A 17,450-nucleotide genomic window follows, 5' to 3' on the forward strand; every position below is an offset into this window, starting at 1 on the left:
CCTCACTCCCCTCAGACCCTCCCCCTCCTCACTCCCTCAGACCCTCCCCCTCCTCACTCCCTCAGACCCTCCCCCTCCTCACTCCCTCAGACCCTCCCCCTCCTCACTCCCTCAGACCCTCCCCCTCCTCACTCCCTCAGACCCTCCCCCTCCTCACTCCCTCAGACCCTCCCCCTCCTCACTCCCTCAGACCCTCCCCCTCCTCACTCCCTCAGACCCTCCCCCTCCCTCAGACCCTCCCCCTCCTCACTCCCTCAGACCCTCCCCCTCCTCACTCCCTCAGACCCTCCCCCTCCTCACTCCCTCAGACCCTCCCCCTCCTCACTCCCTCAGACCCTCCCCCTCCTCACTCCCTCAGACCCTCCCCTCCTCACTCCTCAGACCCTCCCCCTCCTCAGACCCTCCCCTCCTCACCCCTCCCCCTCCTCACTCCCTCCCGCCCCTGATTGGGGCGCGCGCTGACAGGAAGCGCGGTGGCTGCCGGTGCCGGAGGGGGGGGGAAGTGCGGAGAATCAAGATGGCGGGCAGCAAGCGGCTGATAAAGGTAGAGGCAGGAGAGGCCCGGCGCCCTGCACCCGGCCCGGGAGGAGAGGCGGGAGCAGGGGGAGACGGGGGAAAACAAATCCCTCCTCACCGAGAACGTGGGTGGTGGGGGGAATAACGGTGCGGGGGAGGGTTGGAGCCGCCGAGGGAAGGCCGCGGCCGGGCGCCGCGGGTGGGGTAGTCCAGTGGAGAAGGCCGCGGCGGGAGAAGGCCGGGGAAGACCGAGGCCGGAGATTAAATACAAACAGCCGCGTTAGACAATAAAAACCGCGGCTAAAACTACCGAATACCGCCGAGGGCCCGGGGAGGAGGAGGGGGCCGCCTCTCGCCCCTCCCCCCGCCAACTGAAGCCGCCGCCTGCTTATATTCAACCGGACCCCCGGTGTGAGGAGGGGGGGGCATCTGAAGAGTTTTATTTTCTCCCTTTACCCCCACCCCCTTTTTTTTTACAGGGCTGCGGGAGAGGCGGGCTGGGCCCCGGGCCTGTTCCGCCGCCTCACTTCCTCCCCCAGGGCTGGATTTATCTCCCACTCCACTTGGATATGGTCCCCCCCCCCCCCCCCCCCCCGTTATACACAGGCTCAAATTGGGGGGAAATCTCCCCCCCCCCCCCCCCCCCAGCGCACGCTGCGGCTCGGTACTTGGTGGAGGGGGTGGTGGGGGGCAAGGAGAGAGACTTGAAACGTGCTCTGCTTTGACTCAGCAGTTTCCTGTCTCGCTGCATCCAGGGGACAAGATGTCTCTTTTTCTTCTTCTTTGAAACACCTACCTCCTTGTCTCTCTCTCTCGTTTCCCCACCCCCCCCACAAAGTTACAAATTTGGATTTTGAGTCGAATTTTTGCAGTAGAAGGCGGGGTGGGGGAAGACCATGAGGCCAACGCATTGATCTGCAAACGTTAATAGCAGTTTCCATCAAGGGCACGGTGCACCCACCCCCACACACAGTTCAAAATGGAACTCCTTCACATTTTTTCCCTCCATCCAATCTTTTGCTGTTCATTTACGCTTTCTGTGCCTGATTTCACATTGAACCCACTACTCTAACTTGACACTACCTGGTTGCGCTGCGCATTTTGTCTCACGTTTTCTGTCTGGTTTAGGAGATTCATGAACTGACCCCCCCCCCCCGCGTCATGGAATCATAGAATTTACAGTGCAGAAGGAGACCATTCAGCCCATCGAGTCTGCAACGGCCCTTGGAAAGGACACCCTACTCAAGCCCACACCTCCACCCTAACACTAACCCCTCCTAACTTTTGGACTTTAGGTAATTGAGCATGGTCAATTCACCGAACCTGCACTTCTTCGGACTGTGGGAGGAAACCGGAGCACACGAGGAAACCCACGCAGACAGACACTGGGAGAAAGTGCAAACTCCACACAGACAGTCGCCCAAGGCCGGAATTTAACCCGGGTCCCTGGTACTCTGTAGATAGTGCTGCACATTTTGCACAGTGGTTTTCCGCAACTTGCAGTGCAATGCGCTGTGTGAAAAAGTAATATTCTCCATTCTTGCATGCGGGAACTGTTAAAATTACGGGGGGGGGGGGGGGGAGGAGTTGCGAAATGTTGGATCCTTAAAAACTAATCCAAAACGAAAACTGCCTTTCTGTCATGTGAAACCTGTCTATTCATTCTGAAGATGTGTGTCGCAGACAGGGGAGGGCCATATGTTTTTATTGTCTATCTCCAGTTCCCTGAAGAGGCTGTCGTCTTGGACACTGCTGTTTTGGATGAGTTTTGATGTAACTCGCGTGTTAGGCCATTTCAGATGGCAAGGAGTTGAAAATCAGTTATTGCTTAAAACACTCGACGGGTCATGCAGCATCACGTCAGAGTGCAGCTTTATTTCCCAAAATCATGTTAGTCAACCATTTGCGTTTTTGAGACTTGAGGTGTCATGGCCACTGTTGCTGACACAAGCATTTTATCTCCAGATTTAAAAAAACAGAATTCTGAATCTCATTTGCCATGGTCTAAAATTTTAAAAACTCCAATTATGGGGTGATTTGGCATAGCCAATCCACCTACCCGGCGCATCTTTGGGGTTGTGGGGTGGGACATGGGGAGCATGTATAAACTCCACATGGACATTGACCCGGGGTTGGGACAAACCTGGGTCCATGGTGCCGTGAGGCAATAGTGCTAACCACTGCACCACCAAGCCCCCCCCCCCCCCCCCCAAACTCATCATAATACTTTGTCACTCCAGTATTATTTGATGATTTTCTCATGCTCTGTATATTTAAACAATATATACGCCAGCTCTGTTTGCAAATTAAAATAAATAATAATTTGCGGGATGTGGGCGTCGCCAGCATTTATTGCCCATCTCTAGTTGCCCTTCAGAAGGTGGTGGCGAGTTGCCTTGAACCACTGCAGACCTTGAGGTGCTGGTACACCCACTGTGGTGTTAGGGAGTTCCAGGATGTTCATGTTTCTATCTATAATAAACATGCTTCTTATATCCTACATGCATGTATGCCTGAAGAGATTTGTATTCACACGCACATGCATTGTCACGTAAGTAAAATGGTGCTGCAACATTTTAATCTGTTTTGAATCCTATTGTCATATCCTGTTTGTAACAAAATGGGGAATATGTTATAGTGGGGGGGCGTTAAAATGTAATCTGTCACCTAAGCATTAATTTCAAACAGTTTTTTATCTTTCATTTGTTAAACTGAACTCGGTACGTTTTGTTCAGCTTTCAAATCTTGAGTCATTTCATCGTCAAGGTGACACGACATGTTGCTCAGTTTACCCCTCCTAATGTCATAATTGTTTGACTCAGTGTCTCATGATTAGGCTGACTTTTTGGACTATGACACTACAATAACAATTAAATATTTCTCAGAAAAGTGGAACACAGAGATACATGAATGATTATAGATTAGAAATATTCTAAAGTTTGTGGGCAGGTTTTAATCTCCATCTTGCTGTTTTTTTTAAATGGTCTACTCCACATATTTCTATAAGAAAACATTTCTAATAAGTCAAACTTTTTTTAACCTACAAGTTTAAGAACTGTAGTTGCAGATTAGCTTGCTTTTCTTTTCGTGATGTAGATTACTATTGATAACATTCTCAAAATGGATGTCATTACGAGAGCACACTGCTATCGGTTTAATATCAATTTAGTAAATTCTACCAAAGCATTGTGTGGACTTGGATTAAATTAGTTTCTATGCATGTGCTATTTTAACTACTCTTTGAATGAAATGCAGAACATTGTAGGGAATTAAATCTATTGATACTAAAATATTTAATATTAAAAATGGGTATTCTAATCAACTATCTGAATTCTCCCTTTTTACCCGAGCAGGGTACCCGAAATGGGTATTCTAATCAACTATCTGAATTCTCCCTTTTTACCCGAACAGGGGCCGGAATATGGCGACTAGGGGCTTTTCACAGTAACTTCATTGCAGTGTTAATATAAGCCGACCTGTGACAATAAAGATTATTATTATTTAGCTAAGTGTTTTGAATCAATTTAAGAATGTTGGATAAATTTGGAAATGGGGCCTTAAAAAAACACTTCACAACTGGAATTTAAAAAGTTACAATCTGTTTGGCATTGTAATAAATTCCAGATCTGCCGTAATTTCAAACGTTTACTTTTACATAAAGCAGTTTTTCACTGTGACTGGCCTCCTCGTGAAATTATCGAATGATTATCGTATGGTTTCAAAAACGCTGAATATTTGTTTTTGCAGAGAGCCAGCACAAACACTACAGGTCAATTGGCCTCCTTCTGTGCAGTGACTGTTTATGTTCTCTGGAATTGTGTCTTTGTGGCCATTCTACACATAAACTCAAATAGGGAATATTGTCAAGGTTGACGGTATGGCGGGGGGGAATGAATCACAGATGAGTCCTATTTTTGTTTGATGTCTACATCAAACGGGGGCACGGTAGCACAGTGGTTAGCACAGTTGCTTACAGCTCCAAGGTCCCACGTTTGATTCCTTGCTTGGGTCACTGTCTGTGTGGAGTCTGTACTTTCTCCCTATGTCTCCGTGGGTTTCCTCCGGGTGCTCCGGTTTCCTCCCACAGTCCAAAAATGTACAGGTTAAGTGGGTTGGCCATGCTAAATTGCCCGTAGTGTTCAAAAAATGTTAGTGGGTTACGGGGATAGGGTGGGGGTGTGGGCTTAGTAGGGTGCTCTTAAAAGGACCGGTGCAGACTTGACGAGCTGAATGGCCTCCTGCACTGTAAATTCTGAGATTCTACGTGTCCTTACTCTTGAGGATCTGAAGCAACAACCCAAGTGCATTTTTTAAAAGTATTTTTATTAAGGTTTTTCAGAATTTTTCGTAATAAAACAGTAGTAGCCATAATAACAAAACAAACTAGAGTGAACATTAACATAGTGCAAAAAGAGAATATACAATAACAATTAAATAGACATTACCCCACGCGACCCAGTCTTCCCACACCATCCCAATGAAGCACTCGCCCCCCCCCCCCCAACGGATTGCTGCTGCTGCTGACAATTTTATTTCCCCCGAGAAAGTTGACGCCACCTCCGAGAGAACCCTAGCGTAGACCCTCTTAAGGCAAACTTTATTTTCTCGAGGCTGAGAAACCCAGCTATGTCGGTAACCCAAGTCTCTACACTCGGGGGTTTCGAGTCCCTCCACATTGATAAAATCTGTCTCCAGGCTACTAGGGAGGCAAAGGCCAAGATGTCGGCCTCTTTCGCCCCCTGAACTCCCGGGTCTTCTGACACTCCAAAGATCGCTATCTCTGGACATGGCACCACCCGTGTGTTAAGCACCTTGGACATTGCCCTCGCGAACCCTTGCCAGAACACTCTGAGCTCCGGGCGTGCCCAAAACATGTTGACGTGGTTTGCAGGGCTGTCCTTGCACCTCAGACAACTGTCTTCTACCCCAAAAAACATGCTCATTCTCGCTGCCGTCACGTGTGCCCGGTGGACCACCTTAAATTGAATTAGACTGAGCCTGGCACATGATGAGGGGGAATTAACCCTGCCCAGGACCTCTGCCCACAGACTCGCTTCCAACTCCTCACCTAGCTCCTCCTCCCACTTGCCCTTGAGCTCCTCCACCGGGGTTTCCTCCGCCTCCTGTAGTTCCTGGTAGATATCCCGCACCCTCCCCTCCCCCACCCAGGTGCCGGAGACCATCCTGTCCTGTATCCTCAGTGGCGGCAGCGTCAGAAAGGCCACTACCTGTTTTTTCAGGAAGGCTCGGACTTGCAGATATTTAAAGGCGTTTCCTGGCGGCAGATTAAATTTCTCCTCTCGCACCTTCAAACTGGGAAAGCTTCCGTCTATGAACAGATCTCCCATCCTTCTGATGCCTGCCCTTTGCCAGCTCTGGAACCCACCATCCATCCTACCCGGGACAAACCTGTGATTGTTGCATATCGGGGTCCAGACCGACGCTCCCTCCACCCTCTTGAACCCAAGTGCATTGTGATCAATTATTTTTTGTTTTTGTTTTATAAATTTAGATTAGCCAATTATTTTTTCCAATTAAGGGGCAATTTAGCGTGGCCAATCCACCTATTCTGCACATTTTTGGGTTGTGGGGGCGAAACCCACGCAGACACGGGGAGAATGTGCAAACTCCACACGGACAGTGACCCAGAGCCGGGATCGAACCTGGGACCTCAGCGCCGTGAGGCGGTTGTGCTAACCACTAGGCCACCGTGCTGCCCCGCATTGTGATCAATTATAGTGCCCATTCTGGCACAGCAACTGAATCCATCTAAATCAACATAGACTGGGAATCAAAGCAGGAACCTGCTGGTGTGGGGTATCCTCACTGACGTTATCAATGGAGCTGAGAAATATGGAATTGACAAAGATTTAATACTCTGTGTTTAGAGAAATCACCTTAATTAAACCATGCCAGAATATATAACATTTTTACAGTGGCTCTCGTAGTGATGATTGCACTTTGTGCAAAGCATAGATGACAAATGTTGTGAATTACTACAGAAGCTGAGTAAGTCATTAAAGGTCACACAATTTTGTCACCGTGATCAGATATGTGCTAACGGTGCTGTAACTTCTTTCCAATTTTAATTATATAAAGTTCTGAGTGAAGTGAAAAATGCATGGATTACTGGGGTAGATATCTTCACAAAACCGACAATCCATGAGAACTGCTTAGTCAACCACTCCGCTACCAAGGACCAACTAAAAATACAATCGCCAAGAGTAATGAGGATAAGATAGTTGAAATGCCTGTCAGATGGTTATCGGAATGAAATGTACTAAGCGGAATAGCTTTTGAGAAAGTATTGGACCAATTTACCCAAACATTTTAATCATAACTTGTCAAAAATAATTTTTTTCCATTTATTGAATGTCAAAGTTACTTTGTAATGAAGAAAGGACAGATCAGCATTTGCACGGTGCAGTTTGTGAACTCTTGCACGCACAATCTTGTGTTAAAAATACAGGGTTAGAATTCAGTGAACAGGAAGTTTGCAGCAGGTTGTTTTGTGCTATTTCTTGGTGCTACACCCTTTCCTCTTGTTCATCTCCATGGCATAGACATCACGTCATTTCTGTCTGTCTGAATGAAGTGGTGCATAGCCCCCAATGAATGCTCTTCCCACTCTTACATCATTACCTCTGTCGACTCCCAGTCTCTTGTTACTGATATGCAGGCTATATTCACTTCTGATATATTTCCAATCTTTGCTTGTCTGGCATCAGATCCTGAATGCTGAGAAGATCAAAGCCAGTATCTTTAGTCTTCACTACAAGCACCACTCCTTTGATACTGTCATTTTCTCTGGCCACCTTTCATAGAACAGCACAGAACAGGCCCTTCGGCCCTCGATGTTGTGCCGAGCTTTGTCCGAAACCAAGATCAAGCTATCCCACTCCCTGTCATTGTGGTGTACTCCATGTGCCTATCCAATAACCGCTTGAAAGTTCCTAAAGTGTCCGACTCCACTATCGCAGCAGGCAGTCCATTCCACACCCTAACCACTCTGAGTAAAGAACCTACCTCGGACATCCTTCCTATATCTCCCACCCTAAACCTTTATAGTTATAGTTATGCCCCCTTGTAACAGCTAAATGGCATCTTATGGCTTACTTTTGATCTTGAACTGAACTTTAAATCCCCCATCCTGTCTGTCACCAAGATCATTATTTCTACTGCCAAAAATCTTGTTCATTCTTTGTCACTTCCAGAACTGACTGTTCCAATGCCTTCCTTGCTGATCACCCAACCTCCTCATTAAAGCACATAATAATCTTTATTAGTTTCACAAGTAGGCTTACATTAACACTGCAATGAAGTTACTGTGAGAATCTCCTCGTCGCTATACTCTGGCGCCTGTGCGGGTACACTGAGGGAGAATTCAGAATGTCCAATTCACGTAAAAAGCACGTCTTTCGGGACTTGGATTGCAGGTAGTGTCTTGAGATGGATAGAAAGCTGGTTAGCAAACAGGAAGCAAAAAGTTGGAATAAATGTTTTTATTTTATCTGATTGGCAGGCAATGACTAGTGGGGTACCACAGGGATCTGTGCTAGGACCCAAACTGTTCACATTATATATTATTGATTCGGACGAAAGAACTAAATGCGTCACCTCCAAATTTGCAGATGTTACAAAGTTGAATGGGAGGGTGAGCTGTGAGGAGGATGCAGAGATGCTTCAGTGGGATTTGGATAGATTGAGTGATTGGGCACATAACAGCAGATGCAATGTGGATAAATGTGAGTTTATCTGCTTCGGTAGCAAAAATAGGAAGGTAGATTATTATTATTTTAAAAATAAATTTAGAGTACCCAATTCTTTTTTTCTAATTAAGGGGCAACCAATCCACCCAGACTGCATATCTTTTTGGGTTGTGGGGGCGAAACCCACGCAAACACAGGGAGAATATGCAAATTCCACACGGACAGTGACCCAGAGCCGGATTGAACCTGGGACCTCGGCGGCGTGAGGCAGCGGGGCTAACCCACTGCGCCACCGTGCTGCCCAGGTAGATTATTACTTGAATGGGTGTAAATTAAGAGAGGTGGATACTCAGCGAGACCTTGGTGTACTCGAGCATCAGTCGCTAATAGCGCACAGGTACAGCAGGCAGTAAAGAAGGCAAATGGTATATTTACCTTTATAGTGAGAGGATTTGAGTATAGGAATAGAGATATTTTACTGCAGTTGTAGAAGGCATTGGTGAGGCCACACCTAGAGTATTGTGTGCAGTTTTGGTGTCTATCTGAGGAAGGATGTTCTTGCTTTGGAGGAAGTGCAATGAAGGTTTGCTAGGCTGATTCCTGGGATGGCGGGACTGCCATATGAGGAGAGACATGGCGGCTAGGATTATATTCATTGGAGTTTAAAAGAGTGAGGGGGGATCTCATAGAAACTTAAAAGATTCTAACAGGCCAGGCGGCAGAGTAGCGCAGTGGTTAGCACTGTTGCTTCACAGCTCCAGGGTCCTAGGTTCGAGTCCTGGCTTGGGCCACTCTGTGCGGAGTCTGCACGTTCTCCCCGTGTCTGCGTGGGTTTCCTCTGTGTGCTCCGTTTACCTCCCACAGTCCAAAGATGTGCAGGTTAGGTGGATTGGCCATGCTAAATTGCCTTTAGTGTCCAAAAAGGTTAGATGGGGTTACTAGGTTTGCAGGGATGGGATGGGGGTGAGAGCTTAAGTAAGGTGCTCTTTTCTAGAGCTTGTGTGGACTCGATGGACTGAATAGCCAACTTTGCACACTGTAAATTCTAAGATTCAATGACAGGGTAGATTCAGAAAGAATTTTCCCGAGCGTGGGGGCGCCCAGAACTCGGGGTCATAGTTTGAGGATAAGGGGTAAACATTTTAGGATTGAGGTGAGGAGAAACTTCTTCACCGAGAGTGGTGAATCTGTGGAATTCACTACTACAGAAAGTAATTAAGGCCAGAACGTGTTTAATTTCAAAAGGAGTTACATTTAGCTCTGGTGGCTAAAGGGAACAAGGGATGTGGTGGGAAGGTGGGATCAGGGTATTGAACATGCTGATCAGCCATGAACATAATGAATGGCGGAGCAGACTTGAAGGGCTGAATGGCCTCCCATTTTCTATTTATTTTTCTATGCATTTCACAAACTCGTACTGTGTCCCTGTCCTGCAGAAAGTTTTGTTTGTCCATCATTCCTCACTCATTGATGCCCTATTCCTTAATGCACCAAACTTTAAATAACTGGTGTTGCTCCACCACCCACGTTCTGCAGTTCCCCCTCTATTTTAAACCTCCATGAAGGCTCCACTCTTCTAGTTTAGGCCTTCTATTAATCGTCTCGGGTCCTTTAATTCTATCGTTTGTACGTAAGAAATCACATAAATCCTTGCGTTTAATGACTCTGTGGAAGTGTCTTGGAATGTCAATGGCCAGATGGAGATTTGATCCTGGACTTAAATGTTTTTTGTGCATTCACAGTGCTAGCAAAATTAAAAATTCAGATTTTAGTGCACAGGTCTAATTTGCATAGCACGGTGTGTCATCTGTTTAAAGTAAGCTCTATATTTGACAGTTAACATTGAAAAAGATGCCATTTAAACTTATTGTGACATTTGCAGACTGTCTGCAATTTGTATGCCTATTTAGATCTCATTTGCTTATGAAGTTTACTTTCCCAAAGTGTTGTAAGCAAAATACACAGCTGTAGAACCTGAATTGAAACTCATGGTGACCATTGAGCACTTTTCTTTTCTTTAAAAAAAAAGAAATTAGTGTACCCAATTAATTTTTTCCAATTAGGGGGCAATTTAGTGTGGCCAATCCACCTCGGCTGCACATCTTTGGGTTGTGGGGGCGAAGCCCACGCAAACACGGGGAGAATGTGCAAACTCCACACGGGTAGTGACCCAGAGCCGGGATCGAACCTGGGACCTCGGCGCCATGAGGCAGCAGTGCTAACCACTGTGCCGCCATGCTGCCCATTGTACAGTTGTGACATCACTTAGATGTTTGATTAGAAATATGGTCCCATAGACAATCTGTCATTTTATATGTCTGGCCTGACTGTTTAAACAATTCTGTCAAATTCCAGATGTGATTTTTAAATTATTATTACTTTGATGGATGTGGGCATTGCTGGCTAGGCCAGTATTCATTGCCCATCCCTAATTGCCGTTAAGGCAATGGCTAGCTGCCTTTTTGAACTGCTGCAGACCATGTGGTGTAGGTACACCCACAGTACTGCTAGGGAGGCAGTTCTAGGATTTTGACCCAGCAACATTGCAGAAATTTATATTGGGTTGTGTTCTTGCACATGAGCATTTGGATGAAGTTTGCTCGGAAATTTCAATGGGTATCCAATCATAGAGACATTACACTGCAAAAGATCGATCAATTCCATACCAGCCTCCTGCAGAACAATCATTTTGGCCCCATTCTCCTGCTGTATCCCATAGCCCTGCAAGTTTACATTCATAGAATCATAGTATTTACAGTGCAGGAGGAGGCCATTTGGCCCATTGAGTCTGCACCGGCTCTGGGAAAGAGCATCCTACTTAAGCCCACGCCTCCACCCTAACCCAGTAGCCCAACCTAACCTCTTGGATGCTAAGGGGCAATTTAGCATGACCAATTCACCTAACCTGCACATCTTTGGACTGTGGGAGGAAACCGTAGCACCCGGAGGAAACCCACGCAGGCACTGGGAAGAAGTGCAAACTCCACACATACAGTAAGAAGTCTGACAACATCAAGTTAAAGTCCAACAGGTTTGTTTCAAATCATTAGCTTTCGGAGTACAGCTCCTTCATCAGGCGAGTCCTGATGAAGGAGCTGTGTTCCGCAAGCTAGTGATTTGAAATAAACCTGTTGGAATTGAACCTGATGTTGTCAGACTTCTTACTGTGCCCACCCCAGTCCAATGCCGGCATCTCCATATCACGGCTACCATCCACACATATAGCCACCTGAGGCCAGAATTGAACCTGTGACCCTGGAGCTGTGAGGCAGCAGTGCTAACCTCTGCGGCATTCCACTGTTCCTCAGTTTACTTTTGAAATTGCTCCATCTCCTTTGATTCCACAACCCTTATGGGCAGAGAGTTTCAGGTCATTCCTAGGTAAAAAGAAAAAAAAGTTCTTCACATACCACCTGCATCTCTTGCCCGAAGCCTTAAATATGTCTTTCCTAGAACTTGTATTATTGGCTGATAGAAACGGCTTTTCTTTATCTATCTTAGCTAAAGATGTCATAGTCTTGTACACCTCTATCATCACCACTCAATCTCCTTTGCTCCAAGGAGAACAACCTCAACTACTCCAACCTAACCTTGTAGCTAAACTCCTTCCTCCTTGAAACCATTTTGGCAAATGTCCTCTGCACCCTCTTGAGGATTGTCGCTGTTCTTCTGTACCTGCTTGAGGATACTCGCATCCTTTTTCGAAAAGGGCTTAAATCTATTTTCCTCAGCAGCCCCCCCCCCCCCCCCCCCACACACACACACACACACCCTCCCCACCCCCCTTGATCAACTTTCCTCATAGTCCGTCACACCTGTTCATAGCACAGTCCTGCCAATGGATGGAATACCTCTTTTATGATTTCTCAAAGCTTTATCTAGCATTGGGTTGGTAGTGGAAATCAGGTAGTGAAGGACTGATCTACTTATAAAGTAGAAAGTGTTTCCCTCGCTTCAACATCTCAGTGCCGGACTTGTTGTTTATTTACATATTTGATGAGGTTCAAAGTTCTTGCATTTGGCACACCCAAGTAAACTGTTCACTCGACATTAAGTCAACCTCCCAGAGAACAATTAAGTTGTGATGGGAGAAATTGTTTAAGCGCTATGCATATCCAAATAGCAGATTTTAACGTTGTTCCTTCACAGCAACTTCAGAGCCATTGTTGAGGAACATTGATAACAAAATCACTAAGAAATTCAGAAAAGATGGATAATGGCAAAAGTTCATGAAGGATTTTAATGGATAAAAGCACCACGCTCAAGACAAAAATAAACAATGGTTTGACTGTTGGTCTGTTGGGAATAGAGAGGAAAATGAATAACACTAATATTCTTATGGATGGTGGGCAGGGGTCAAGGCTAGACTCGGCAGTGATGCATGTGAAGTTACATTGGCTGCAAACAAGTGTTTTCAAGCTCCCATAAAGAATGGATATGTGAAAAAGTAATGCAGTTCTGTTCCATCCTTATATAGTACTGCAAGCTGACCATCATTAATCCACCACTTTAGTAAAAATAAGGTTAAAAGAACAAGATTTTTAACACTTATTTTATATAGAAAAAAAAGTTTTTCTTGTCACAAATTTAAGTTACAAACTCATGCTTCTGAAGAAACCTATTGCATGCAATCCACCTAGCTTCTAGCTGCCATTTGAACAATTTCAGTTTTTACCTCTATTACCATACGGTATCTCGTGATCATTCTGGTTATTAATCTGCATAAAGAATTTTTTCTGGTATCAGTCTTCACCTTGTGTTTAAATAGTCTCTTTTGTTTTGCTCCGTCGTTTAACTTGAAATAATATCATGGATTTACCTTTTGTATCCCATTTTGTAACTTTTCCAACTCCTGTGAGGTAGTCTTTCAAGAGTCTGAATTTTTTTAACCTTGTAACTGAAAGCTCTGATTCTATAGATCAGCTTTATCTTTCTCTGCACTGTTTCCTGGATGTGGACATATTTTTTGTGCCTTAGAACTGAACACTGTTCATGATGCAGCCTGGGAGCAGAATGCGACCTAATCATAAAAGCAAATTACTGCGGATGCTGGAATCTGAAACCAACAAGAGAAAATGCTGGGAAATCTCAGCAGGTCTGGCACCATCTGTAGGGAGAGAAAATAGCTAACGTTTTGAGTCCAGGTGACCTGGTGTCAAAGTTGGCATCTAATCATGGCTTCTTTGGGGTGGCGCAGTGGTTAGCACAGCTGCCTACGGTGCTGAGACCCCGGGTTTGATCCCAGACCTGGGTCACTGTGGAGTTTGCACATTCTCCCCGTGTCTATGTGGGTTGAAAAAAAAATTGGGTACTTTAAATTTACTAAAAAAAATTTTAAAAAGTGTTTGTCTTTTTCCATTATTTTAATTTACTTTATGTTCATGTACAATTGTAGAGAAATTAGATGTAAGAAGTTGCAAAAAAAGCCTGTGTTAATCACTGTCTTAATTCACGTACTTGTGGAATTCAAGTATTATTTTTGTAGTTCTAATGGGAATATGAAAATATTCCTTTTGGTAACATTAGCAATGAATGATTATTGTTGATTTTGAATACTTGTGGTATTCAATTAAACAAAGTTATTTTTGTAACAACTCTGCTCGGTAAGATGGCTCCTGAAATATTTCTGAACATTTTTTATTCGTTCATGGGATGTGGGCGTCGCTGGCTGGGCCAGCAATTGTTGCCCATCCCTGAGGGCATTTAAGAGTCAACCACATTGCTGTGGGTCTGGAGTCACATGTAGGCCAGACCAGGTAAGGACAACAGATTTCCTCCCTTAAAGGTCATTAGTGAACCAGATGTTTTTTTTACGACAATCGACAATAGCTTCATGGTCATCATTCGACCTCCAAGATAATTCCAGATTTTTAAAATTGCATTCAAATTTCACCATCTGCCATGATGAGCTTCGAACCCATGTCCCCAGAGCATTACCATGGGTCTCTGCGTTATTAGATCAGTGACAATACCACTGCCTCCCCCACTACGTTGTGATTGTCAGAGGGTATAGGCGCAGGCTGGTAGGGCCGAAGTGCCTGTTCCTGTGCTGTAATTTTCTTTGTTCTTTTTGACAAGGGACTAACAATATTCAGATTTTGCTGTAGCACTGTTCTCAGTATTTCTACCTGTTTTGTTTTACGCAGGAACTTGGCGAAATCCGCTCATCTGGAATGAAGAATTTCCGTAACATCCTCGTGGATGACACAAATGTATTCTATTGGCAAGGACTTATTGTTCCTGTAAGTAGGCTGTTCATTGTACAATAATACCGTTTAATAATTGAACATTATTTGGTTTGTTCTTTGCTTTTGAATCTTATCCACAGTTAATTTGAAAACAGTGTTGTAATGCAAAGAGCGATTTGTTAGCATCCAGAAATTGAACACCCACTAGTAACTGGTCAATGTTGCCATTTTTTTCCTAAAAAGTGGGTTTGCTGGAATTTAAAAGAAAATCTTTTTGCTAATTTGTTTACTGCATTTGAGCGGAATAATGGGATCATTATATGACTGCCAGTATATCAAGGCAGTATAATGCCAAGAGGTGTGAACTGGCCCTGTGTTGCATTTCACAGTTACTAGTCTGAAACCTACCCAAGAAGAGCAGCTAGTTCTATTTCAGAACCACAAAGTGACTGCAGTGGACCAGCTTAGTCCCACTATTTGTTGCACACGGATTATGCATTCCAATGTTCTGTAATGTTTCAGTGATGGAATGCTCCAACCTCAATAATCCACATGATATAGTTTGAAAGGTATTTAGATTGGCAGATACACAGTTGAGGCCGAGGCCTCAAATAGCCATGGGCTTGTGATTTAAAGGAAACCATGGTTATAATTTGTTCAGTTAAGGTGGGCTGAAAATTAGCTGCATTTGAAAAATCTATATAAATGATTTGCCATCCGTGGAATTGTTGTATAGAGTAGTGACTTTCAGTAGTTCTAAGTATTTATTAATCATATGTCGTTTGGTTTCATAAAGTGTGAACGGTATTATTTATCATTGGGAAAAATATGTTGGGTATTCTATTTTGGTATGCCATCTAACCATTGCAATGTGCCAAGAATTGCTTAGGTTTATATACCTATCCACTTTCAAGTTTTCCCATTTTTTTTCTTAATTTCTCTCCTAATTGTGATAGTTTGTATGATGTGATTTTTATGGTATTAACGGTTAAACCCGTGTACGGTTAAACTCGTGATCCCGCTTACTGTTTGAATATTGGCAGTCTGTTCAACTCTAGACCTGTTCTTGTCATCCAGCACTTATCATCCTGCATTATTATTGAGTAGGAATCACTGGGGTTCCTGGCTACTTTAAGTTAGAATCTTGGTGATGGCCAGGACTAACTTTGAATAATGCCATAGGATTACTAATCTAAGCGACCGAGGCTGGTCCCAGTCAAAGGGAGTGCGGTCACGTTAGTGTACAAAGTCAGGTTTTGCTTTGTTCAAAAGCAGAACCGTCGACCTCAATGCAAGAGTGCAAGCGGGTAATATTTTCCCTTTCCCTCTTTCTCTTCCCCTCCACTCACCTCACCTTTGGGGAACATCACATTAACAAATTGGAGCAGGAGGAGCATTTGGCTCCTCGGACCATTTCAACGATTCATTAAGATCATGCCTGATATTTTATTTCAACTTTTCTACCCTGTCACTATAATGCTTGATTGGTGTCCAGAAAATCTCTGTCTCAGTCTTGAATATGTTCAGCGCTGTGAGACCAATGTAGCTGACTTTTAATTACCCTCGGATGAGCAAGCCACTCAGTCCTAGGGCAAACGGAGATGGGCAATAAATGCTGGCTCCGCCTATGACCGAATAAAATTATTGAAACTTAACTATAATTGTCCAATGTTTTCCACCAAAAATCCATTTCTCCTGCGATAACTATTCCATAACAATTATGTTAATACTTCAACGTATTGTAATTTTTGGTTGTATAAATATCTGAAATATTCACAATGCAAACAGTGAATCAAAGCCTTTAAGGATGGTATTTGTCAAATTAAAAGCTGCATGCAAACTTGCCCAAATTATTTTTTGAGTGAATGTGCAAGTACTTAATTTTTTGTTCAAGGACTGAAATCTAAATGAGACCAAATACAATAATGTTGGTTGACTCCGATAGGAAGCACTATTCTCTGAATTATCTTCTCTTAGTTTTCAATTTCATTAAAACTTGCCAGGACTATTCTATTCCTGGGAGTGTTTGCAGTTTGCTTTAGTGCATTTAATACTTGCGAAACAATGCAGGTAAAATGCTGCAAAGTTGGGTTACTCCACTCTCATCCACATAACTGGAATTTTCCACCTTGTGCCAATTGAAGCCTTGAAAAGAAAATTGGATAGTTACCTGGAGAGAAGATTTGCAGGGCCACGGGAATAGTGTGGGGAGGTGGACTGGTGCACTGTGCTTGCAGAAAGTAACATGGACATGTAAAATATTTAAAAAATTCATTTACGGGATGTGGGCGTCGCTGGTTAGGCCAGCATTTATTGCAATTTGAGGGGCAATTTAGCGTGGCCAATCCACCTACCCCGCACATCTTTGGGTTGTGCGGGCAAGACCCACGCAGACACGGGGAGAATGTGCAAGCGCCACACGGAGAGTGACCCAGTGCCGGGATCCAACCTGGGTCCTTGGTGCTGTGAGTCAGCAGTGCTAACCACTGTGCCATTGTGCTGCCCTAGTCTGTTTAAGATTTTTGGTACTTGGAATGGTAACTGCCATGGTGAGTTTTATCCCTGCCACAGGTCTCACTAAATCTTTGAAGTATCATTAACAATAGTTCTTGGCAGTCCTGTTCTCCAGTGCATTATGATTTGTGAAGCCTGAGGTAAGTATTATTAGTTATTGGGCACTTTTGCCAATTAATTAGACATTGGTAAACTGTTATAGACATAGAGCTCTTGGGTTTTACTGTTGAGGTGTTGAGGTCCTCTTCATTAGAAAGTACTGTATTTTACCCGCCTGCCTTGCTGTACGCCACTGCATCCCACTAAAGCTTTAGTGGTAGCCCTTCCATTTGCAGCATCGACCATATGTATGCAAAGTGATGAATAGTGACAGAAAATGCTCAGTTCTACAAAACCAGCAGAATAAGCTGACTCGGAGTAAAATAACATGCTAACATGACCAGTATGCTGAACAGGACTGTGCATGGCTTCAATTCGTTACCTGCTTCCGGCAGTTCCAGCTAGTCTGAACTGCTTCAGGAAT

At 44.4% G+C, this 17,450-nt stretch overlaps 1 protein-coding gene across 1 annotated transcript in view; it reads left to right on the forward strand.

Annotated features, from left to right (window-relative positions):
• Positions 1-420: 420 nt before the first annotated feature.
• Positions 421-17,450, forward strand: part of LOC119973429 (ubiquitin-conjugating enzyme E2 L3) — a 55,608-nt gene continuing 38,578 nt past the window's right edge. Inside the window, exons 1-2 of the mRNA XM_038811579.1 lie at positions 421-544; positions 14,372-14,467. Coding sequence (XP_038667507.1) covers positions 518-544; positions 14,372-14,467 — 123 coding nt within the window. The 5' untranslated portion in view covers positions 421-517. The remainder of the gene's footprint in view (positions 545-14,371; positions 14,468-17,450) is intronic.

The sequence above is a fragment of the Scyliorhinus canicula genome, chromosome 1, assembly GCF_902713615.1.
Source record: "Scyliorhinus canicula chromosome 1, sScyCan1.1, whole genome shotgun sequence".
In the NCBI taxonomy this organism is placed as follows: domain Eukaryota; kingdom Metazoa; phylum Chordata; class Chondrichthyes; order Carcharhiniformes; family Scyliorhinidae; genus Scyliorhinus; species Scyliorhinus canicula.